This window comes from Geotrypetes seraphini, chromosome 1 (assembly GCF_902459505.1).
Source record: "Geotrypetes seraphini chromosome 1, aGeoSer1.1, whole genome shotgun sequence".
NCBI classification, from domain to species: Eukaryota; Metazoa; Chordata; class Amphibia; order Gymnophiona; family Dermophiidae; genus Geotrypetes; species Geotrypetes seraphini.
Window position 1 is genome coordinate 453,254,228 of NC_047084.1, and position 24,540 is coordinate 453,278,767.

The 24,540-nt window shown below is 42.9% G+C and overlaps 1 protein-coding gene across 3 annotated transcripts in view; it reads left to right on the forward strand.

Annotated features, from left to right (window-relative positions):
- Nucleotides 1–463: 463 nt before the first annotated feature.
- Nucleotides 464–24,540, forward strand: part of ITIH6 (inter-alpha-trypsin inhibitor heavy chain family member 6) — a 101,986-nt gene continuing 77,909 nt past the window's right edge. For 2 of the 3 annotated variants that reach the window (XM_033921644.1, XM_033921662.1), the window contains exon 1: nucleotides 17,769–17,947. In XM_033921644.1, the coding sequence (XP_033777535.1) occupies nucleotides 17,837–17,947 (111 nt within the window). In that variant the 5' untranslated portion in view covers nucleotides 17,769–17,836. Of the gene's footprint in view, nucleotides 731–17,768; nucleotides 17,948–24,540 lie in introns of those variants that run through there. The other variant, XM_033921654.1, reaches the window with a different exon arrangement.

Sequence of the window (24,540 nt, forward strand, 5' to 3'; positions counted from 1 at the left end):
GCAATGTAAATTATGCTGACCAGGTGGTGTGCTCCACGCGATGTAATATCGCTACAAAATAGAGCCCTCTATCCCACCTCAAAACGTGGGGCTAAATCCCCCACCACACTGCGTGAATGCTTTTACCCCTGAACTCTGCACCACTATGAGAACTGGCTTCAGAAAAGTTACTCACTGATCATATAGCATAGCATAGCATAGCATAGCATAGCATAACATAGCATAAACATACCATAAACATACCATAAACATACCATACCATAAACATACCATAAACATACCATACCATAAACATACCATAAACATACCATACCATACCATACCATACCATAAACATACCATAAACATACCATAGCATACCATACCATACCATACCATACCATACCATAAACATACCATACCATACCATACCATACCATACCATACCATAAACGGTAGGGGCCCTTTAAATCCACCATTTTGTGGAAAGCTGGATAAGCAGGGGAAAATCAAACCACAGTCAAAAGAAGGTCAGCCCCGGAGTAGGGCTGGGCGTGGTACAGCAGCTTGCCAGCATTTAGAGAACTGGCTGACCAAGAGGAAAGGACACAGACGATAAGCTCTCAGGTGGAAGGAGCCTCCTAGTCCCCCTGAGACAAGGGACATGGAGATGTTGGACACTGAACTAGAGGATACAACCCTAGTAAATCCTGAAGGTGAAGCTATGGAGTGCAGCACTTTACCAGAGGTGGTATGTGAAGAAATGGAATCTAATTAATTTGTAATTGTTTGTTTTTGTGCTGAGTGTTGTTAAATGTTTCCTTTTCTGTTGAACCTGAGGATTTGCTTGAAGGCTACTTATGAATGGAAGGTATGATAGCCAAGGGTTTTGCTGGTATGAGAAGTTTTTCTTTTTCCTTGCTTATCAAGAGCTGCTGTGAAAGAAACTTCAGCAAGTTCTTTCCAGCAGGTGTGAATATCCTGTAAGCTTGAGACAGGATTTACACAGTACCATGGTAAATAGTTTGCAGGTTTCTTTTCCTTTGCTAACAAGGAACTCTTTGACAAATCTGACAATCTTTTGTTACTGCATTTAAGGAGGCAGCACTGCACAGTGCAGTATACCATACATAATTTGCCAATTTCCAATAAGACTCTGGAAGAGTCAAGGACTATCAAGAGACTTTGTTACACCTGGGACATTGATAAAGAACTTTGGAACAGATATCCAGACCAGGCTGGTTTCTATCATATTATGTTGTATGTTTTTGCCAAAGACCTTTTGGAATACATTTTCTTTTGATGCATTTTTTTTTTGACTTGTGAATTGAACAATAAATTTGATTTTTGGTTATTCATTACTTACCTGTGTGAGGCCATCCTGTTTTTTCACATAAGATAAGTTTATGCACAACAGGGACTTCCTCCTTCTTGAGGAAGCACGCTGGGGAGAATATTGCGAGCGTGGGCCGGTTACTGCAAGCCTTGAGGGCCGGCCACGCAACAGTGTATATACCTTTACTCACATACAAAGGGGTGCTTTTTAGACTGTCAATTTACCCAGGTAAATGAAAAGATGTGAGCAAAGTCTAAGAAGCCAATATTCAGTCTGCGATGATGGTGGTGAGTGGTTTGTCACTGGTGTTGATATATCTGAGTCAGCTCCTGCCTTGGAAGTTATGCAGGTGTCAGCTGCTATTCAATGCTGGCAAAGACAGGACTGGCTTATCTGAGGTTCTGTCTTCCCACTTAACTATGTGGACACCAATACTGAATATGGTTGGGGTCCATTTAACTGCCAGCTCCTCCCCAATTCTGCCCATTGTATGCCATGGCATTAACGGCACAGTGCCATGGCAATCAAAGAGAATATTCGGTAGCACTATGTGAATAAATGTTACTGAATATCTAGGAAATGGCTCGCTGAGTGGGTCTAAGCAGGTGGAAGCCCCTCCTGCCTGCTTAAATATCAACCCCTAGATAGATAAATGGATTTTGAAACTGTCCATCCTTGTCAGCATTGCAGCTCCACTACCAGCTATTCCCATCAACTGGGACATAACCATGCCATTGTATTATTCTATCAACTAAATATACTATGGGAGTTAATATATCAAATCTGTGATAAATATCTCGAACCATCGACAAAATCACAGCCCAAATAATAATCTTACGAAATTATGTGTAGTGCTCAGACTCACAACCTACTAGTGTTCAACGTGAAGTGAGCAAAGCATAAGCTGCCCAATTGGAGCTTCACCGCACACACTTAAGAACATAAGACTAGCCTTACTGGGTCAGACCAATGGTCCTTCAAGCCAGTAGCCCGTTCTCATGATGGCCAATCCAGGTCACTAGTACCTGGCCAAAACCCAAGGAGTAGCAACATTACATGCTACCGATCCAGGGCAAGCAGTGGCTTCCCCCATGTCTTTTACAATAACAGACTATGGACTTTTCCTCCAGGAACTTGTCCAAACCTTTCTTAAAACCAGCTACGCTATCTGCTCTTACCACATCCTCAGGCAACACATTCCAGAGCTTAACTATTCTCTGAGTGAAAAAAATTTCCTCCTATTGGTTTTAAAAGTACAGTAAAACCTTGCCTGCGAGCATAATTTGTTCCAGAAGCATGCTTGTAATCGTATATCAAAGCGAATTTCCCCATAGGAAATAATGGAAACTCAGACGATTCGTTCCACAAAAACTTTAATCCAAAATACTATATGTACTTGTATTGCAAGACCTCACTCGTTTAGAACAGTCACTACACTCCTGCAGCGTCAAGAGAGAGAAGAACCATCGGATCAGATGTGACACGTGTACGCTGTATGTACTTGTATTGGAAGACATGGCTTGTTTATCAAGTTAAAATTTAATAAAGGGGTCCTTTTATCAAGTTGCGGTAGGGGTTTAACGCGCGTTAAACCGCCTGCCTCACTAACACCTGCATTGAGCAGGCATTAGTTTTATAGCCGGCCGCAGGGGTTGGCGCGTGATGAAATGTCCGACGCGCTAACCCCGCTAGTGCGGCTTGATTAAAGGACCCCAAAATGTTTTGCTTGTGTTGCAAAACACTTGCAAACCAGGTTACTTGCAATCCAAGGTTTTACTGCATTTCCCTGCAACTTCATCGAGTGTCCCCCTAGTCTTTGTCATTTTTGACAGAGTGAAAAATCTTGTACCCGTTCTACTCCATTCAGAATTTTGTAGACTTCAATCATATCTCCCCTCAGCCGTCTCTTTTCCAAGCTGAAGAGCCCTAACCTTTTTTGTCTTTCCTCACACGAGAGGAGTTCCATCCCCTTTATCATCTTTCATCTTGGTTTTATATTTGCAGTATATCAAATAAATTGAACTTGAGCTTGAACTAGTAGCTAGCACAGCTTTGCAAAATTTTCTTGCATTTACATTTTTTGTGAGGCTAATGTTTATAATAATAATAATTTTATTTTTATATACCGCCATACCAAAAGTTCTAGGCCAGGGGTGTCCAACCTTTTGGTTTCACTGGGCCAAAAAAAATGCATTGGCCCAAAAAAATGTTTCTGGGGCAGCAAGACAGAGGAGGGAGCCAGCAAGACGGTAAACACGGGGGGGGGGGGGGCAGCAGAGGAAAACATTGCATCGCCCTTGACCAGGGCCGCACAAAGTACTTCACGGGGCCGCATGCGGCCCTTGGGCCACAGGTTGGACACCCCTGTTCTAGGCAGTTCACAACAGTCAAGGCACTACATACAATACAGATAAATACATCAATTAAAAGAATAGGCAAGATTAAATGCATACAATAGAGGTAAAATACAGCAATTTAAAACAGAATAAAAAGGTAATAAATTGAGAAGCAAGATACATTAAGATGTCAGCCTATCGAATAATTGAGTCTTTATCTGTTCGCTAAAATCAAGATAAGAGGAAGCATCTAACGTAATTTTTGCAAGCCATGTTTTCATTTTGGTGGCCTGAAATGAGAAGGTTCTCGCGAGGAACCTCTTATAATGACAAGATTTTAAAGCGGGATATGCAAACAAATGAACTCTTCGTGTACTCTTATTAGTGTAACTCAAGGTAAAATGAGGAGTAAGATAATCTGGCAACATACCATAAGCCACTTTATAACAAACAAGACTCTGCAGAACAACATTCCATTTCAAGCGCAAACTTTTCAAACCACCCTTGTGTAGTGCTGTTTGCTTCTGGTAGCACGATAGAAATGATAAGTAGTATATGAACCACTTCTCCCTTCTCTCGCTATTTCAATCCTCTTAAACCAGTGGTCTCAAACTCAAACCCTTTGCAGGGCCACATTTTGGATTTGTAGGTACTTGGAGAGCTTCAGAAAAAAATAGTTAATGTCTTATTAAAGAAATTACAATTTTGCATGAGGTAAAACTTTTTATAGTTTATAAATCTTTCCTTCTGGCTAAGTCTTAATAATAATATTGTCATTTATAGCTAAAGAGACATATGATCAAGAAACTGTTTTATTTTACTTTTGTGATTATGATAAACATACCGAGGGCCTCAAAATAGTACTTGGCGGGCCGCATGTGGCCCCTGGGCCGCGAGTTTGAGACCACTGTCTTAAACCTACTTCCCTGTAGGGCTCTCCATCGAAGAAGGCAGATGGACAGGACTACTCATTGAGCTTAAGGGGGCTTCCAAAACCAAGGCAGCTGAGACTGCAGCAGAAAGAGCAGCAGGCCTGCTGACACTGAGCAGCTGGAACCCCCTGGAAGTAAACTGCAGGATTCCCTTTGAAATGCTAAGGAGCCAGGGAGGCCTCTGTAACAACTGGCACAGAAGGAAGAGCAGGGAGGAAAAAAAAAAGAGTGAAATCGACATCTCTATGGCATGGCTGGTGGAGAGGGAAAGCAAGAGGGACACTTTGCACTTGGAATGCAGAGAGAGAGAGAAAGGCTGAATAACAAACAGTAAACCTACGTAATAATAAGGGAAGCAGAGAAGTTTAACTCAGTGGGGACCTGGGAAGCACCTGTTCAGTGTGGAGGGAAAGTAACTGTAGCACAAAAAGAATTTGTCATACTGGATTCTTGTTTGAAGGGAGGAGGAGAGGATAAATCTCTTAAAGGCTTCTGATGAATGGTAACACTCTCCTTCTCACTTTTCAAAGCACAGCAGGACCACAGGGAACGTGATTCCCAGATCAGAATCTTTTTTTAATTGTGGCAAAACAGCAAGAGAAAATACTTGCAAATGAACACATTAACACTTCTAGTCTCTTGGATTTATAGGGCAAGTTAGAAATGTAAGAGAAATAACACCAGAAATTAAAAGGTCAATGCAGTAAGTTTACGTCAGAGCTATGAACTGATGGCTGAGTACATGGCTCTGTAACGCAAAGTAACGCTAGATTTGTGTGCGTTAATGCTATAGGAAATGTGCAGAAAGTGTGCGCTAGCCTGCTGGAATGATATTCTTTGCATAAAATATTTGCAATAGCAACATTTCTGCACAGAAATATGCACAACTCTGGGTGCTAATACGTTTTTTGAGCTCAGACGTGTGGGTAGCTCGAGCTGCTGTTAGAACGGAACCGTGTGAATGAAGAAGAAGGAAGGCCTGATTCTCTAGGCTCCAACACCACGGTAAAAATTTACTGTGGTGGGAGCAATTTTCGTTTTAGCGGCGATTCTCAGCACAATAGCATACAAATTATATGCATGCTATTTGTGCGGAGAATCGCCGGTAAAAGGGGGGTGGAACTAACTGTGGCTAGCACTTGCTCCTGTCAAAAATGGGGGGAAAAAACCAAAACATGCCCACGGCTGCTGCTCTCCCTGCTGGCTCAGCTGACCAGAGCTCCCCCTGCCACCCTCGATTCCTCCCTTTCATCCGCCCTCGGGGATACCCCCTCTCCCTCCCCCCACCGGGCCGAGCTCCCCTCCTCTTCAGCGGCCCCTACCTCCCTCTCTACCATTAAATTAAATCAGCAGTTGGTAATGGAACCCACACAGGATGGGGGCCATACTGGACATTAGTGCTTTGGGGAGTCCTACCAGCTCAGCTGATTGGGGTTTCCCCTGCCGGCTCAGGAGATCACGGCTCCGGGGCCGCAAACAAGATGAGCCGGCAGGAGGGAGAATAGTAGCTGCAGCAGGAAAAAAAAAATGGATGGAGCTATCAGGGATGGGGAGCGGAGGAGCTGTGCTTAGCAATGTACTCTTCTGAACAGGTGCTAGGCACAGTTCTCCGTTTACCAGGGCAGCTCCACACAAATAACATGCATATATAATTTGCATGCTATAGTGCTGAGCATCACCCGATAAAAGAAAATCACTCACAAGACGGTATTTCATACCGTGTTGTTGGAGCTTTGAGCATCGGGGCCTGGGGTTGTGGGTTCAGTCTCAGTTCTGCTCCTTGTGACCCTGAGCAAGTCACATAGTAACATGGTAAATGACGGCAGATAAAGACCTGAACGGTCCAGTCTGGCCATAAGTTATACCCATTAAAAAATACATGATTTGATATTTCTAGGCCGTAGACTGTAAAGTCTGGTATTGTCCTAGGTTCAAAATGCTGAAGTTGCCATCCAGGTGCCATTGTTAGATTGCGAGCCTAGCAGAACAGATAAGGAAAATGCTTAGAGTGCCTGACTTCCATTCAGTAGACACCTCCTTGGGTGAATCTCTTCATTAAGGCGGTTAATAAATCCAAATGAATAGGAAAGTAGGCCGTTCATTACTAGGAACAAGTAGAGAAAGAGAAAACAGGTGATTGATTTTCTCTGTAGGCCTGAAACATATCCTTCAAAGGCCAACTGAAATATGTGCCTCTTAAGAGTCATTTTAAAATTCTTTTGAGATATTTCAGCATAGATTGACAAGGAAGATTATTCCGTAAACAGGGTGAGTGGAAAAATAAAAAGTACCCCCTACCAGTGCTCCCTCTAAGCGGGCGGGTGTTGTGAGCAAACTTTTTTCGCTGTGAGCTAAAAATATCGGGCGCCAGCAAGTTATGAGCCAACTCGCCCGATTCTCCTCTCGCCGCCCTGCCATCTGCCGTACGCCGTGCGCTGTGACGAGAAACTTGTGCGCTGCGATGTAATATTTTGTGCGCCAGCGCACGCCAGCGCAGCTTAGCGGGAACACTGCCCCCTACATTATTTTTGCAGTTTTCTCAGCAACCGCTATGAATTTCAACAAGACATTTTACATACTTATTTACTCATGTTACTTACATGACTAAATAAACTAAATAGACATTTACCCCCACCCCATTTTTACTAAGCTGTGATACAAATTTCTACCACAGCCCAGAGCGCTTAATGCTCCAACGCTGCTCTGACGCACATAGGAATTCTAAGAGTCTCGGAGCAGCGTTGGAGCAATCAGCGCTTCGGGCCAGGGTAGAAACCTCTACCGCAGCTTAGTTAAAGGGGGGGGGGGAGGGTTAATTATCTTAAGCTGTGTTGATATTACCAACATTTTAACATTACTATCTAGCAATTTTTGTGTTTTAAAAATGTTTGAGCTAAAATTTGAAGTTCTGTTGTCACTTTAGCTGAAAAGGGTGTTATTTTAGTTTATTTTGTTAAAGAGTCTGCAAATTGTCACTTTGCAAAACTAAAATAATACTCTTTTCAGCTGAAGTGGCAAAATAACTTCAAATTTAGGAAGCTGGCTGGGCTGAGAACTTTTCAGCACCCCGCCATATCATTGGGGTTTTTAAAAATTGTCTTCTTACCTATACGTTTTTATGTAATCTTTGTAGATTATGTTGAACCCCTGACGCAGGCAGATTTGCTGACGTACAGCCCGTGCCAGGTTCCATTATCATTTGATGTACACGTAGGACTTCAATTAAAGTTTAGCTGCCAGCTTGATTTTTCTGGTCTTTTGTCTTTTTGTAGCCTTTTGTAGCATACCAGCCCAGGGAGCTTATCAACACCAAGGGGCAGATTCTGTACAGGATGCTGGTCTCAGCAGCTGCCTAAGAAGCGGCTGAGAATCGCACACCGGTGTCCTATACAGAATCGCGCTTGCCCGCTTAACCCCCTTGATTCTCTAACCAGCGCCCATGTCACAGACGCCGCTTACAGAATTGCACCTGCCTGATTGAGGGATCCCTTGCCATCAGATGACTGTGGCAAGGGAATCCCCGATCAACTGAGCCAGCAGGTCTCGGTCCTGTTGGCTCAGCTGATCAGAGGGAAGATACCCCTGCCACGATCAGCTGAGTGGCAGCCACTCCCCATCCCCCGACACCCGCCCAAAAGGTATCCCTGCAGGAGGGATGCCCGCTCCCTCCTGCCACCACCTCTCTGCCAGCACCTCATTCCAAAAAAAGAAAAAGACCTTTACCAATTCTATCATTCCATCTTGTCCTTCGGGGCACTTGCAGCTGTTGTCATTCACTTCCTCTCCTTGAGCCCGATTCACTCTTTTGCACTATTTCTATTGTGTTTTTTAGATCTGTCCAGTTATCCTGTGCTTCTGCTTCCTTGAATCTCACTTACTAGTTCTCTTTTTATTAAAATCAACCTTCTCGAAGATGATTTTATTTTCCATCTTTCTTTCTTACATGTCTTAGCTTCTTAGTGGTATATGCAAGAACTGATAGTTTTTCTCCCTGTTAAGACATAAGAAAACAATCCCCCTCCCAAAAAAAAACAAAAACCCCAACCTATATGGTTTTGCTATTGTTGCTTGTCACAACATAGTAGTAGCTCAAGCCTCAATAAGCAGCATCTGACACCTGAACCCTTCTAATCTTAGGTGCCACCATATGTCTAGATTTCCATGGACATGTCCTCCCTCCCCCCCCCCCCCCCCCATGTACAGCTGTTCAAAACATTACATTACATTACATTACATTAGTGATTTTTATTCCGCTTGTACCTTGCAGTTCAAAGCGGATTACATAAGAAGAGAACTGGACATTTCCAGGAGGGTACATGACATTGGAGAATACAGATTGAGGGTATAGACTTAATAACAGAATGAGGGTAAAGATTTAATAACATTGGAAGATAAATCAGGTTACATTACATTACATAGCAAGTAGTCTGTTTCCATACGTTGGTAGATAGTCGGTTTCGGTAGGATAAGTTAGGTATCAGGTAGCTTTCTTTGCATTTCGGTTTTTTTTTGTTTGTTTGTTTTTTTTGTTTTGCTTTTTATTGGTCAATTGAGGGTATGGTGCCAGGGAGTGAGCAGAGCCTGGTCGGAGTAAGTGGGGAAGAGGAGAGGGAGATTAGGTAGATTGTATATACTTTTTGAACAGCAGTGTTTTGATTTCTTGGGGAAGAGGAGAGGGAGATTAGGTAGATTGTATATACTTTTTGAACAGCAGTGTTTTGATTTCTTTACGGAATGCTTTGAGGTCAGATGTTGTGGTTAACAATCTGGTGTTGGAGGGTTCGAGTTTTGCTGCCTGCGTTGCTAGGAGGTTATCATAAAGCTTTTTGCGATGAGTGCCTTTGAGTGGTGGGTATGAGAATGGTGTCAGTGTTCTTCTTGTTCTGGGTGGAAGGTTACGGTTTAGGCGATCGTTTAGATAGGCAGGTGCAGTACCGTTAATTACTTTGAAGAGTAGACAGTATAGTTTGAATTGAATTCTGGCTTGAATCGGTAGCCAATGTGAGTCTAGGTAGGCATTGGTGATGTGGTCAAATTTTCCGAGGGAGTAGATTAGTCTGAGAGCTGTGTTCTGAACGGTCTGTAGTTTTTTGATCATGTTTGTGGGGCATGGTAGATATAGGATATTGCAGTAGTCCACAAGACCTAGTACCAGGGATTGTACAATGATCCTATAGTGTTCTTTGTCAAAGAATTTCCTTATTTTTCTTAAGTTGCGCATTGTGAAGAATGCTTTTTGGATAGTTTTGTTGATTTGAATCTGCATAGTGCAGCATCTGTCTATCAGCACTCCCAGGATTTTGAGTGAGGTCTGGATTGGGTATTTGGTTGCTTTAATTTCTAGGTCTGTTATGGATGGGTTTTTGTCCGTTTCAAGCATTAGGAATTTGGTTTTGTCCGAGTTTAGTTTCAGTTTGTGGTTTGTCATCCATTTTTCTACTTCATCCAGTATTATTTCCAGGTGTCCTGTTGAGGTGTGGTCTTGGGTTTCGAAGGGGAGGAGAATAGTTATGTCGTCTGCGTAACTGAATGAAGTTATATTTAGGTTGTCTAAAGTGGTACCGAGGGAGGAGATGAAGAGATTGAATAGAATGGGCGATAGTGGAGACCCCTGCGGGACTCCGCATGGATTTGACCATGGGTTAGATTTCGTATCATTTGTCTTAACTCTGTACGTTCTTGTTTTAAGGAATCCTTGGAACCAGTTGTAAACCATCCCTGAGATCCCTATTGCATCAAGTATCTGGAGTAGTATGGTATGATCAACTAGATCGAAGGTGGCGGAAAGATCTAGTTGGATAATTAGGATCCTGTGTCCTTTACTGAGGTATTGTCGGGCTATGTCTAGTAGTGTTGCTAGTAGTGTTTCTGTGCTGTGGTAAGATCTAAATCCTGATTGAGAGGAGTGAAGTATATTATGGTCAACTAGGTAGTTGGTGAGGTATTGAGCCACAAGTCCTTCAATCGGTTTGACAAACCTGGCACTTTGTCCGAGTTTTGAAAATAAATCACATCGGGAGGGGGCATCCGCATATGCACAGATGCCTTCCTGCCCACTGAACGGGGTGGGCAGGGGCAAGGCAGGGGCAGAGCTGAGGGTGGAGTTGAGAGGCAAAACAGGGCGGGGATGGGTGGAACTTGGCTGGCCTGGGGGCGGATCTAGGTGTCTGGATTTTACTGACGTAAAATCTGGTAACCCTACACCAGCTCTTGTTAGAGTCCTAGTGATTTGATGATTATCATCAAGTTTTCGTGGCAGAATACAGTAGATTGCTGGGCCTTTCTTCTATGCAGTATAAATTTGATGTTGTCTCATCCAATGTGATCCTCCGCCTCTAACACTGGCCATCTGCTGCTGCCCAGATAGGTGGTACATCTTTAGTCTGACATCTCCACTGAAACCTATTTGCCTTGGAAGGCCCTGCTCGGCGTGAAACTACCGACGGCATGGCTTTCAGCTTCTCAGATGCATGCAAGCCCATGTATCATGACTGGAGGAACACTTCCAAAGCCCTTGTTAAAACTGATGACATTGTTGCTTTTCAGGCACTAGGTGGCAGTACAGTACCAGGTGAAAGCTTTGCAAATGCAGCTGAGCGAAAAAAAAAACATATCACTAGCAGCACTAGAGATGCACAATATTGCACAAATACATATAAAAGGTGAACCCTTCTCTACAGAGATGATATTCTGGTCCAAAACAATCATTAATGAAAAAGTAGTTAAAACTAAAGTCTAGAGACTGTAAGATACATTATTAGCAAAAGAATGAGGGAGCAATATTACATTACATTAGTGATTTCTATTCCGCCATTACCTTGCGATTCAAGGCGAATTACACAAGAGTTGTCAGGAGGTTACAAAATCAAGACTAAATAATATAATCAAAGCATAGTCAAATTTAAGATAAAATTTAACCAGTCCATATTCAGCCCCCTACAGTGGTCAGTATTTTTTTCAAACACTGACGGCGGCAAACAGAATTAGCTACAGATATGTATTTAATGCCAGCCACCAGCACTGAATATCCAGTGCTTGGACTTGGACTTGGACCAGATATACTACCAGATCGACAATCTTAAAAGTGACAAATCCCCTGGACCTGATGGAATTCACCCGAGAGTCTTAAAAGAACTGAAGGTTGAAATCGGAGAGCTTTTGCAAAAACTTGCCAACCTGTCAATTAGAACTGGACAGATACCGGATGATTGGAAGATAGCGAATGTCACGCCAATTTTCAAAAAAGGATCAAAAGGAGAACCGGGCAATAACAGACCTGTGAGTCTTACATCTGTCCCTGGAAAGATGGTTGAAGCACTGATTAAAGATAGCATAGTCCAGCACTTGGATACACACGACCTGATGAGAGCCAGTCAACATGGCTTCAGGAAAGGGAAATCATGTTTGATGAATTTACTTCAATTTTTTGAGACCGTGAACAAACACTTTGATAGTGGAGAACCGGTGGACATAATATACTTGGACTTCCAGAAAGCATTCAACAAGGTTCCACATGAAAGACTTCTCAGGAAACTACAAAGCCATGGAATAGAGGGAGATATACTAAGATGGATAGGCAAATGGCTGGAGAACAGAAAGCAGAGAGTGGGCATAAATGGGAAGTTCTCAGACTGGGAGAAAGTGACTAGCGGTGTGCCCCAGGGCTCGGTACTTGGGCCCATCTTATTTAATATTTTCATCAATGACCTAGAAGAAGGAACATCCAGTGAGATCATCAAGTTTTCAGATGATACAAAGCTATGCCAGGCAATCAGATCGCAGAAGGATAGCAAGGAACTCCAGAGTGACTTGTGTCAGTTAGAGAAATGGGCGGAGAAATGGCAGATGAAGTTTAATGTGGAAAAGTGCAAAGTAATGCATTTAGGCAGAAAGAACAAGGAACACGAGTATAGAATGTCAGGTGCAACTTTGGGTAAGAGCGAACAAGAAAAGGACCTGGGTGTACTGATAGATAGGACCCTGAAACCGTCAGCACAATGCGCAGCAGCGGCAAAGAAAGCAAATAGAATGTTAGGCATGATAAAGAAAGGAATCATGAGTAGATCGGAGAAAGTTATAATGCCACTTTATAGAGCAATGGTCAGACCACACTTGGAATACTGTGTCAACATTGGTCTCCCAACCTAAAGAAGGATATAAAACTGCTGGGGAGGGTGCAGAAACGAGCAACGAAGCTAATAAAAGGTATGGAGAACTTGGAATACGAGGAACGACTTAAGAGACTGGGATTGTTCTCCCTTGAGAAAAGGAGACTGCGAGGGGATATGATCGAGACTTTCAAAATATTGAAAGAAATCGACAAAATAGAGCAGGAAAAAAAATTATTTACAATGTCCAATGTGACACGGACAAGAGAACATGGACTGAAGCTAAGGGGGGACAAGTCCAGGACAAATATCAGGAAGTTCTGCTTCACGCAACGAGTGGTTGACACCTGGAATGCTCTCCCGGAGGAGGTAATTGCAGAATTCACCATTCTAGGATTTAAAAGCAAACTAGATGCACATCTCCTTACAAGAGGCATAGAGGGATATGGGTGACTAAAATTACACCAGGTGTACACCTGGCTGGGCCTCCGCGTGTGTGGATCGCCGGACTTGATGGACCGAAGATCTGATCCGGAGATGGCAGTTCTTATGTTCTCAGTTGCTGCCTAACAGAGCTTATGCAGGTCCCAGCTGAATATCAGCCAGGACCAACATATGTAGATGTGCCCACTTCCCCATCCCACCCCCTGGAAGCAAGGACTGAAAATCTCTGCTAACAGGCTAGGTTTCCACACCACCCTAACCACCTCTGGACCTCTCACAAATTAGCCAGTTTCAGCATGGGCACTTAGAGGGAATATTTAGCTGCACTGTCCAGTTAAGTGCTGCTGAATATCTCCAGTTAGACCCAAACAAGCAAGGCTCCATATGTACACCCCCCCCCAAGAGCTGTGTACCAATTTGTGCACATTGTTTATAGAATAATGTCTAGAAAAGACTCGCATAGCTGCCAATTATTCACACCAATCACACACAAGTGCTATTATTCTATCTACTAGGGTCCTGATATTCAAACCACAGCAGTTGGCCAGGCTGACTCCTGTGGTTAGGGTTACCAGATTTGTTGAAGAAAAAAAGGGCATGTGGCCCTGATCTGTTCCACCCCCTCCCGTTCCCCCCCCCCCCCATCCGGCCCATTCTGCCTCCTCACACAAACCTTGTCTCTTCTCCTTCTACGAGTTCGGGCCACATCTGGAGGGCCTCCAAGTATGTGTGTATGCAACACGATGACACCACACACATGTGCACATGCATGTGACATTATTGTGTCACATTCGTGTATGCTCGGAGGCCCACCAGACGCAGCCCCATGCTCGGGGTATTCCATAATCCAGACAAACTGCCGGGTTTTGAAAATACATCCAGACATCTGGACAGTCCTCTAAAAAGTGTCTGGGTTTTCTCAGACATCTGGTAACCCGTTTCTTCCTGTAATTGGCACAGAGCCCAATGTGACTTTATTGTGAGGATTCTCATCTGCTGTACTAAATACTGACTCTGTAGCAAATGCTTATTTGTGGCAGCCATTTTAGATAGCAGCTCGCACAGGGCAGGAGCACAAGAAGATTGCTCCTGCTCCGGTTCACCGCTGGACCACCAGGGCTTTCAATGGAGGCTTTCTAGAGGTCTGGAAGGAGGGAGGGAGATGGAGCAGGAGGCAAGAGGGATCCCTCTTGTCCCAGCTTACTGGTAGATCACCAGGACTTATGGCAGGTTCAGAGAAAGGCCTACAAGGCGTCAGGAAAGGGAGGGAGGGAGTGGGGACAGGGTGCAGAATCTAGCAGGGCAGGGCACTTGAATATAAACCCTCAGAGCAAGTGGGTGATCAATAATCAATACTCAGATATACTCCACTATTTAAATCAGAGAGCCCACTTTCAACGGAAGAAAATGCCTCAGGTTTTCTTAAGGTAGGGCATAAATGCTCAAACCTCCTCCACCAACATCATCGGCAAAAAAACTTCCGGAGAGAATGTGCCTATTACCACATTCTACTCTTAGTGCAGGGCTGAACTAGCTAATGCTTCTATTTGAAGAACTCACCGGTTGGAGGTTTCAAGGGGCCACCACTGATGGAAAAAATTTAGCCTCCCCTACCAGTAGATTGTCTGGGACAGTTACTTTTATGGTAGCTATGCTCTCCTGGAGCCAGTCAAAAGTTCATCACCTGCTTCAACTAGAAAGCCAGCTGGGCCTTCTGCTGTTGGTGCTGACGGGGACAAAAACATTAAGACTGGGACTGCTGGGCAGGGTGAGAAGCAGGCAGGTACCTACCCCTTTGAGAGTAGTAGGGATGCTGTTTCTGTCCGCCAGAAAATCTCCTAGCTGAGGAAGAGGAGGTTGCTGAGACAGGGACTGGATGGAGTTTAAATGCTTCTTTAGAAGATTAGCCACCTCTTCTATCTTGACCCCAAATAAGTTGTCTTCACGGCAAGATGTGTCCCCAAGCCTTTCCTGAACCACTGGTTCAAGGTCAGAGATACGCAGCCATGAGCATCTGCACATCACCACACCCATCATGGAGAGTCTGGACATGATGTCAAAAGTATCATATGTGCTCCTGGCCATATATTTACTATTCTACAGCTGTTTATTGGCCAGCTGATGAAGCTATTCATCCTGCTTCTCAAATGTATGCTCATGTAAAGCTGATAGGACTGGATGCGGGCAATGAGCATGGAGGCCTGAAATATTTTTCTCCCAAATTAATCCAAAGTCCTGGACTTTCTGCTCGGGGGAGCCAAGGCTTGAGGTCTAGTACACTTGGCTCATTTGAGAGCGGATTTTATCACCAGAGAGTGGTAAAGAAGCTAGGCCCTCTTGAATGCTGGAGTCTTGATATCCAAAAGACTCATTCTTTGGTTTAACCTGCATTTAGAATGGGGGTCTCCCAATCCCTCATAAGTGTGCCCTTAATGATAGGGTGCAATAGTACTGTGACCTCTTCCTTGGGAGGAGGCTCCTAGTCCAAGACTTCTAATATCTCAGCCCTCCTCTGCCCATCTCTCCTCCTCTGTTTCCAATTTAAATGGCATGACTAAAGCCATCTCCTTCTCAAGAACAGTAAAAGAGAGACTCTGGTGGAGACATTCTTCTCTCCTGAGATGGGATGCCATATGACTCCTCCTCCAAGATCATCACCTGAGGCGCAAGAGCGGTCCCAGTCAGAGTACTCCTCCAAGTCACAGTGAGTGGAGAGGGGATCAGCCTGCTTCAGACTGGTAGAATGATGTCCACTTTCCCTACTGCATTGAGGTACATTCCTACCAATCAACTCCAGGAAGGTTCTCCTCCCCTCCTCCCCCCCAACATCGAAGGCAGTTGGTGCATGCACCAAGGATGACTCTGGTACCCTTTGAGGTTCAGTGCATAGACTCATCAGATTTCAGGAAGGAAAGAAGGTTCAAGCTCCATAGGTGCAAGTGCTCTTGATGCTGGAGCGCCTTGCATCTGCAGAATCTGTGCCAGCTGCTCCCTGAGGATCACCCGTTATCACTCATCAGAAATAGGCATTGGCAAAGGCTGAGGAGCTGGTACAGGGTCAGCCTGAGAAAGCGTTAATGCTGAATCAGAAGTGGGGGCCTGGCTGCCCAGTGACTTGTGTAATGGGCACCTCCACCAAAGAGAGGGAATGATTTTCCCAGTGCTCCCAAGACCATGCTTCAAGGAGGAGTGATGCCTATGCTTCTTAGGCTTCCCTGATGCTTGGCATCATGATCCCTTGGTGCTGACGAGGATGACGTTGAACCCCTATGCATCCTCAGTGTCAGGTCCAAAGCTGACTGGTCCTAGGGCTGACTAACAGCACCTGGTGTTGAGCAAGGTGGAGACCCTCTTGATGCCAGTGCAATCCCAATAGTTTCTGATACCTGGGAAGCCATCGATTTTGATACTTCTGATGCCAAAGTCAATGGACTGGTCTTCAAGGAGCCATACAGCTTTTCATGTTGAACCTGCTGAGAATTCTGATTTCTGGTCTGAATATGGGAACAGAAAGAACAATCATTAGGATTATAGTCAGATCCAAGGCACCCGATGCACCAGTTGTTCAGGTTCATTATCAAGATTATCCGATTGCATTGGGAACATCTCTTGAAGCTACTGGAGGTCTTCTTAGACATTGCGGAAAGAATTGCGGCCAAATTAAATTCCTCACTGGTGAGCTCTTAAAGAAGCATGCTCTAATTGAGGATGAGGCTCCAGCCCAAAAATAGGCCTAGCATGATGAAAAATAAAGGAAACCTTAAATATGGCAAAATTAATGTAAAAATAATATTGGGAGGGAAAATTCAAAAAAGAAAGTAAAATAAAACCAAAATAATATGAAAAGGATCAGACCACTTCATACACTATTAAGGAGAACAGCGGTAAATACACACACATAATACCACCCAGCTGTGAGAACAGGAGGCCTCAGAGAAAAGCAAGAACACATCAGCCAGGATAAAAAAGATGTCCACCCATAGCTTATGCACTAGGCCTAAAGAGGTTGGTAGTGACAGTGCAAAATGTTTAGGGAAAATAATGCAGCAGTAAGCCTTAATTAACTTGTTCACAGACTTTTAGTGCAACAGAATAAACCACAGAAACTAGTGAAAATGTTAAGAGGACTGAAAACAGTCAGGTGGGCTCCTGAAGATGAAAAGGAGATGATGTACTGCTACTGTTATGCCATAAATATTGTATTTGATAGCAGAAGGTACATAAATATACAGCTTGCCAACAAATGGAAGTTTGAGCATTTGCAGTAAATTTGAATGACTAAGTTCAATGCTGTCATGGCAGGTATAAAACTAATCCATCTGAGACTCTATCATAGGCAGACTGTCATAGTCTGACAGTCGCATAAGCTAATTGAATACCTGGCTGTCACAGACAGACTCCACATCTGGTCTTTGCATCTGGATTTATAGATATCTATAGAGTGCTCAGCTTGCACCCTCACCTCTTTAGAAGTCAAGGTTTATGTACACTTCATTGATGTTAGGAAAGGCAGAGGAAAGAGAGGGTCTGGCTTCTTTCCACGTTCTCCTCCCTGCCCTGCACAATCAGGGGCTTGTATCGGCCTGAATAAAGCTCCTATACACCATCTCCCCGCTGCTCCCTTCAGACGGTCTTCTCTGAGACTCCGCAGCCTGCATCAGCAGAGCTTCCAGGAGATATTCTGGAAGAAAGTAAAACATCATGGCAGCACTGGGGAGGGTCGTACCAAGCTTCTTTTTGGTCTTGAATTTTGTACCCTGCCTTACACTCAAATCTCCACAATCGGCAGCACCCCAAAGCCCTACACTGCAGGTAAGTCACATTAAAACCAACCATCTAAAGGGCACCTTAGCTGAGAGGGTGCATGTACCCGACTTATAGTAGGATACCTCTAATGGAGCTCTCAATGCAGCCAGAAAGCTTCTTTGCGATATAGTGTCTTTTCAAACAATAAAAAGAGAAAAGCTAATGATGAATTTGTTTTTTTTTTAAACTGGGCAACATTGTTTTGGTAAATGGAGGAATTTTAAGAAACGGCTTCATGCACCATTTTAAGGGAATGCTTTACAAGACTTTTAAAGACTGGGATAATCTGCTAAGTCCTGTTTTTAGCCCTAAAAAAGGCCCATCTGGGGGGCTATGGTCATGTACAATGGCATGATATTAAGTTCTCTTAGGCTCTTTCAGCTATTCAAATCCCTGTCCAAAAACCCAAGATGTTAACACTTCCCTTCTTGGGAAGTGGGGGGTGTTTACACTGGGTCAGATCCAAACTTCTGTTTAAACTTAATCCAAGTTTATGTTTAAACTTAAATTTAAGTCATGCTTCTCCATCTAGTGAAAGAATCCTGGCAGGTGCAGGAATGAGGAGGAGTGAGGAAAAGATTCCTGGACACGAACAGGGATCATACAGGAGCGGGCTCTGCTGAATAGCTATGGCACTGTGACAGGAGGACAGATTTATTTATGTGGTTAGTTTTATATCCTGTCCTCCCCAGCGAGCTCAGAAGGGGTAACAAGGTTGACATACATAATGCATAGACAAGCAAATTATGAATTTATATTTGTACAGTAAAATTAAGGTTACCATATGGCTCCAGAAAAAGGAGGACAGATAGAGACATCTGGGCTTTACTTCTATTGAAACCAAATGGAAGTAAAACCTGGATGTCTCAATCCGTCCTCCTTTTTCTGGAGCCATATGGTAACCCTACCAGTTAGCTATACAGAGTCAAGTTTAAATGCTTTGTCAGAGAACCAGCAACAAAAGAAAGAAACTCAGAAATGTAAATTTCAGCTACCTCCTTTCAGCAGGTGCACGTTCTTGTACCTTTTCCCCTCCTTTTTGTACTCTGGACTGAGTGAGGAGAGACAGAAAGTCTGATATGGCCTGTCCAGATTGCATATGTAACCCTGACTCACTCTTTATGATGTAAGCCCTTTGGGGAGGGGGAGAATAATCTTCAGGGCACGATGTTGTGATGTTTTACAGCAGTGTCAACTGTTTTACAGCAGTGTCAACAGTCAATTTTTAGTCAATATCCCCTGAACAGGTATTTTATTTTGTCCCCCTGCTCCTTAAGACTAGAGCAAACTCCTCCTATAGGTGTCGTTCCAGTTTGGGGCAGCAAGGATATCTCTTTTATGGAGGACAGAAAAGATTAGCGGGGTTTAAAAAAAGGCTTAGATAATTTCCTAAAAGAGAAGTCCATAGGCTTCGGGAAATCCACTGCTTATTCCTAGGATAAGCAGCATAGAATCTGTTTTACTACTTGGGATTTAGCTAGGTGCATGGGACCTGGGTTGGCCACTGTTGGAAACAGGACACTGGGCTTGATGAACCTTCGGTCCGTCCCAGAATGGCAATTCTTATGTTCTTAAATTATGCCAATCCATGTTGTTAGATCTGGCAATGCATTACTGCCTGGCTACCATGCCAAAATCAGTTTTTCAATCCTTTCCCACTGGATCAGGATTACCACAGATCCCTGGAACTGTGATCCTACTTAGAGAATGACACTGGGACAAATTTTTTCTCGTCCCCACAAGAACTCATTTTCCCATCCCAGTGAGTTCTTTCCCTGTCTCTGCCCCATTCCTGCAAGCTCTGTCCTCATCTGCACGAGCCTCAAACACTTTAAAATCATAAGTATTCAAGGCTTGTGTGATTAAGGCAGAGCTTACAGGAATGGGGCAGGGGCAAAACTCACTGGTACAGGATGGGGAAATTGAGTTCCTGTGGGGGGGGGGAAAATTTGTCCCCGTGTCATTTTTTAATCCTACTAAAGTACTATTGAGACTGATTCACTGGATTACAGGCATTGTCTCCAAGGCCTAAATTCACTAGCCTCATGGATCCAATCCGTGAGGTGGCCGGGCGCCCAATTCACCACGCGTCCACAGTCAAATTAGGCCAATCGGAGGCACGCCCCTAACCGACCACACGAATCGCCGAAGAGCGATCCTGCCGTATGTGCAGACCATCTTCTTTGCCTGTAGATAGTCTGTGCATGCACTTTCTCTCCATGCTTTTTTTTTTCCTTCTCTCTCGATGCAATGTTGTTGTTTTTTTACTTTTTTTACTCGCCAGCCCATGGTTTTAACCCACAGGTTTAAAGCGGGGCTGCACTGGAACTTAACAGAACACGCTGTAGTGCAGCCCCGCTTTAAACCCATGGGTTAAAACCACAGAGTCGGGGCAGCAAAAGCAGGAGAGTCGGGGCAGAGAGCAGGGTTTTTGCACAAGCGACTGGTCCTCAGCAGTTGTTTGTTTTTGGATCGGCCAGCCCAGATGCTGTGCCTGAATTTGTTTAGTGAATCGAGGCCCTTCCTACTTTGCATGCGCAGATCAGATCGGGTGCGGATACGCTTGGAAGGTTAGTGAATTGGGTCAGGGTCGCAAAGTGGTCGGTACATGACCAATGGGCTTAGTGAATCTAGTCCCAAGTGTCGGTGCTGTTGCTCAGGAGTACAGATAATGAAAAGATCCTCTACAGGAGGGTAGGGACTCATGTTGGATCCTCCCAGGGCCCCCAGATCCTTTAAGTATTAAGGGGGTAATTCTATAAGGAGGGAGCCAACATTTAGGCACCAAGAATGCCCACACGTGACCAGAATGCCACAAAAGCCAATATTCTAGTTATGGCACCTTAATGTGATGGCATGTAGTTTAACAGTGGGTACACATATGGACAGTGTCTGGGCAGAACATGGGCAGGGTGCACAGGTATGTGCATAAATTATAGCATGCTATAATTTAAGTCAATTTTTTTTTTGTACTCTAGGTGGAAGTACTAACTGTGCTTGCCTTGCTACACTAATATTATATAAAGGAAAATAGGAACCTATTTTCCTTTATAGAATTGGTGCTATGGTAGATAGGTACTTACATGACACTCAAATATACTGTAGGTGCACCCCCCCTACAGAATTATCCCCTAATAGTTCTCACTCTGGTAAAAGGCACACTTACTAGACAGGTAACGGTGTATACAAGAATGTTCTGCTCCTTGTATTAAAAAAGTAAACAGTAAATCAGTAGGTTTTTACACTTACATAGTACATTCATATACAGTATTTCCCTGTCAAAGAGATAAAAGCTGTTCCAGTCTTCGTTTTACCAATTTCCATACTAAGTACCCCAGGAAAAGCAAGACATCTAGGTGATGTACAAAAATCAAATAAATAACATTGCTAGGATTTGTTCGTGGTTGGATGTTTGGCCTTACTGACTTTTGTGACCTGGATTTTGAGAGGAATTTAGTTGGGGACCTCAGTTTGGCATATGTACTCCATGTGAGAAATTAGCTGCAGATTTAAAACGCCATCCGTTGGTAGAATCTGCCAGATGGGCATGGAGCCGTTTTTGTAAGCATTACAAACTGCATGCCCAATGGTCACGATATTTACCGATACTGCAGAATTTCCAGTGGGATGCGCGACTAGCAGATTCTGCCATTGAACCACTCAGGATTTAACTATGTTAATGCATATGATGGAGGAGAGGGAGGAAGAGGTACCATACATATGATATCTTATGATGATCCGAAGAAATTTTTAAAAAAACCAGGATTGGTATTCTTATTTCCAGCTTCAACATTATGTCCAGTCCTTACTTACAGACCCTAAGCAGGACTTTCTTGAAACAGATTTCGGTGATTGTTGGCCTCTGCAATCTCTCACGAAGGGCCTGGTAGGCGGATTATATAGGAGTTTAATAGTTCCGAGAGAGTTGCATATGTTGTGTAGAGTGCTGGCCCTTTGGATTGCAGATTTTGAGTATTATGATATAGAGAAATTTTTGGATAGTTTATACATGGTTCCAAAATTGGTGGAGGGTCATGATTTTACAAGAACTTCATTATAAGTTTCTGTTACGTATGTATATACATCCCTCCTGCTAAAAAGATGAGGTTTCCATCTGACAGGACCTGTCTCAAATGTGGAGTGCCAGAGGCATCATATAAATATAGTATTTGGGACTATGCACTTATCTTCCAAATTTGGTCAGCAGTGTGGTCCTATATGAGTGGATTATATAGGACACAATGGACTCCAGAACTCTGGATTTGCCTATTGGACAATACGACTTGTATATGTGATGGAACAAGAGTCATAGGTTTCTTTTTGCGCAAGTCAGCTCTCATTGCAAAATGTTGTATCCTGCAACAGTGGATTTCCAGTACCCTTCCAAATTTTGTGCATTGCAAAAATTGTATACGTGAACTTTTGTGTCTGGAGGAGCAATCTGCACAGTTAAGAGCGCAGCCAGAACAACACAAATTTTTGAGATTGTGGACACCCACTCTTTAAAGATGATTTGTCAATGAGACTAAGATCAACCATTCTAAATAATTTGAGGCATGAGGAGATAGTTTGTTGCAGAATACTTATTTGCTCGTAGCCTGGTGTGGGGATTTTGTGGGATGTTGGGGATTTGGGCTGGGCGAGATTTATGTGGATTTTATATTGTATCAGTTATGTGTTTTCTCAAATTTATGAAGCTAATAAAGATATTTCAAAATAATAAAAAATATATTTAGTGGTGCCAAAGGCGCATGAAAAAAAATCAAACAACAAACTAATGAAACATATTAAAATCCTATAAAAATAATCAAAACACACAAAACCAAGCATATCTTCAAGAAGTACATCACTATAACAGAAATGGAAGTAAATACAATCAAATATCCCATACAGAGCACTCTAAAAATTCTAGGAATACAATTAGATAGACGCTGCACTATGCAGACACAGATACACAAAGTCATACAGAAGGCATTCTTCACCATGCGAAACCTAAGAAAAATAAGAAATTTCTTTACCAAAGAACACTACAAGATCATTGTACAATCCCTCACACTCAGTAACTTGGATTACTGCAACAGCCTCTACCTAACATGTCCTAAATATGATAAAACAACTACAGACAGTTCAGAACACTGCCATCAGACTCATCTACTGTCTCAGCAAATTTGACCACATCACTCCCGCCTATATAGACTCTCACTGGCTTCCGATAAAAGCAAGAACTCAATTCAAGTTCTATTGTCTGCTGTTTAAGATAACCCATGGAACTGCCCCCTGTTACCTAAACAACCGCCTAAACCGCTACCTCTCATCCAGATCAAGAAGAACTCAAAACCTATTCACCTTCCAAACTAATAATGAAACCCGTCTTAAGAAACTATACGACAGCCTTCTAGCGACACAGGCAGCAAAAATTGACCCCACAATCACCAAACTAATAATCAATACAACAGACATCAAAGTATTTCGAAAAGAAATCAAAACATTTCTATTCAGAAAACACGTCATTACCAACTAATATCCTCCCTTTATGCACAAGCTCTCCCTCTATAGAATAACACATTAATCAATTCTTAGAACCTTTCCTATCATACATACTCTGATTCCTATATAAACATTTTCCACACTATCCAATAAACTTCTTATGTCATTATTAGGTAACTTCCAATCTGTAAACCGTATATACTGATATTCTCCACTATATTCTCTTATCACTTGATTCCCTGATATGTAATTTTCATAATTGAATCCTCTACACCATGTAATGTACATGAATCACTGTTATGTAATTTATCTAGATAATCTTTATTACGCAATTCTTTTGGTAATGTCCAAATCTCCTATAATTTGTATTCCGCCTTGAACAATATATAATGTATAATGTATTCAAAATTAATTTTCCTATGAACTGTTTTCCTACCTTCTTCTACTCTATGTTTATAACCTAACTAATTTATTTTTCTCAAGTACTTTAGCAAGAATGTGAGCCTTTGGGACAGTCAGGGAACTCTAAGTACTCTCTCTTCATCTTAATTAATCTTACTTATTGCATTTCTTCTGTTTCAACTGTAAACCGCTTAGAACTTCACGGTACAGCGGTATATAAGAAATAAAATTATTATTATTACTATAGCCAATAAAGACTAATCCAACTAAATAGTAAAATCTGTAGACATAAGAACATAAGAGAAACCATACTGGGGCAGACCAAAGGTCCATCAAGCCCAGTATCCTGTTTCCAACAATAGCCAACCCAAGTCCCAATTACCTAGCTAGATCCCAAGTAATAAAACAGATTTTATGCTGCTTATCCTAGAAATAAGCAGTGGATTTCCTGCAGGCCATCTCAATAATGGCCTATGGACTTTTCTTGTAGGAAATTATCCAAACCTCTTTTAAATCCTGCTAACCTAACTACTTTCACTATATTCTCTGCCAATGTATTCCAGAGTTTAATTACATGTTAAGTGAAGAAATATGTTCTCCAGTTTGTTTTAAATCTACTACTTAGTAACTTCATCGCATGCTCCCTAGTCCTAGTATTTTTTCAAAACTGTAAACAAGCAATTTACATCTACCCATTCCACTCCGCTCAG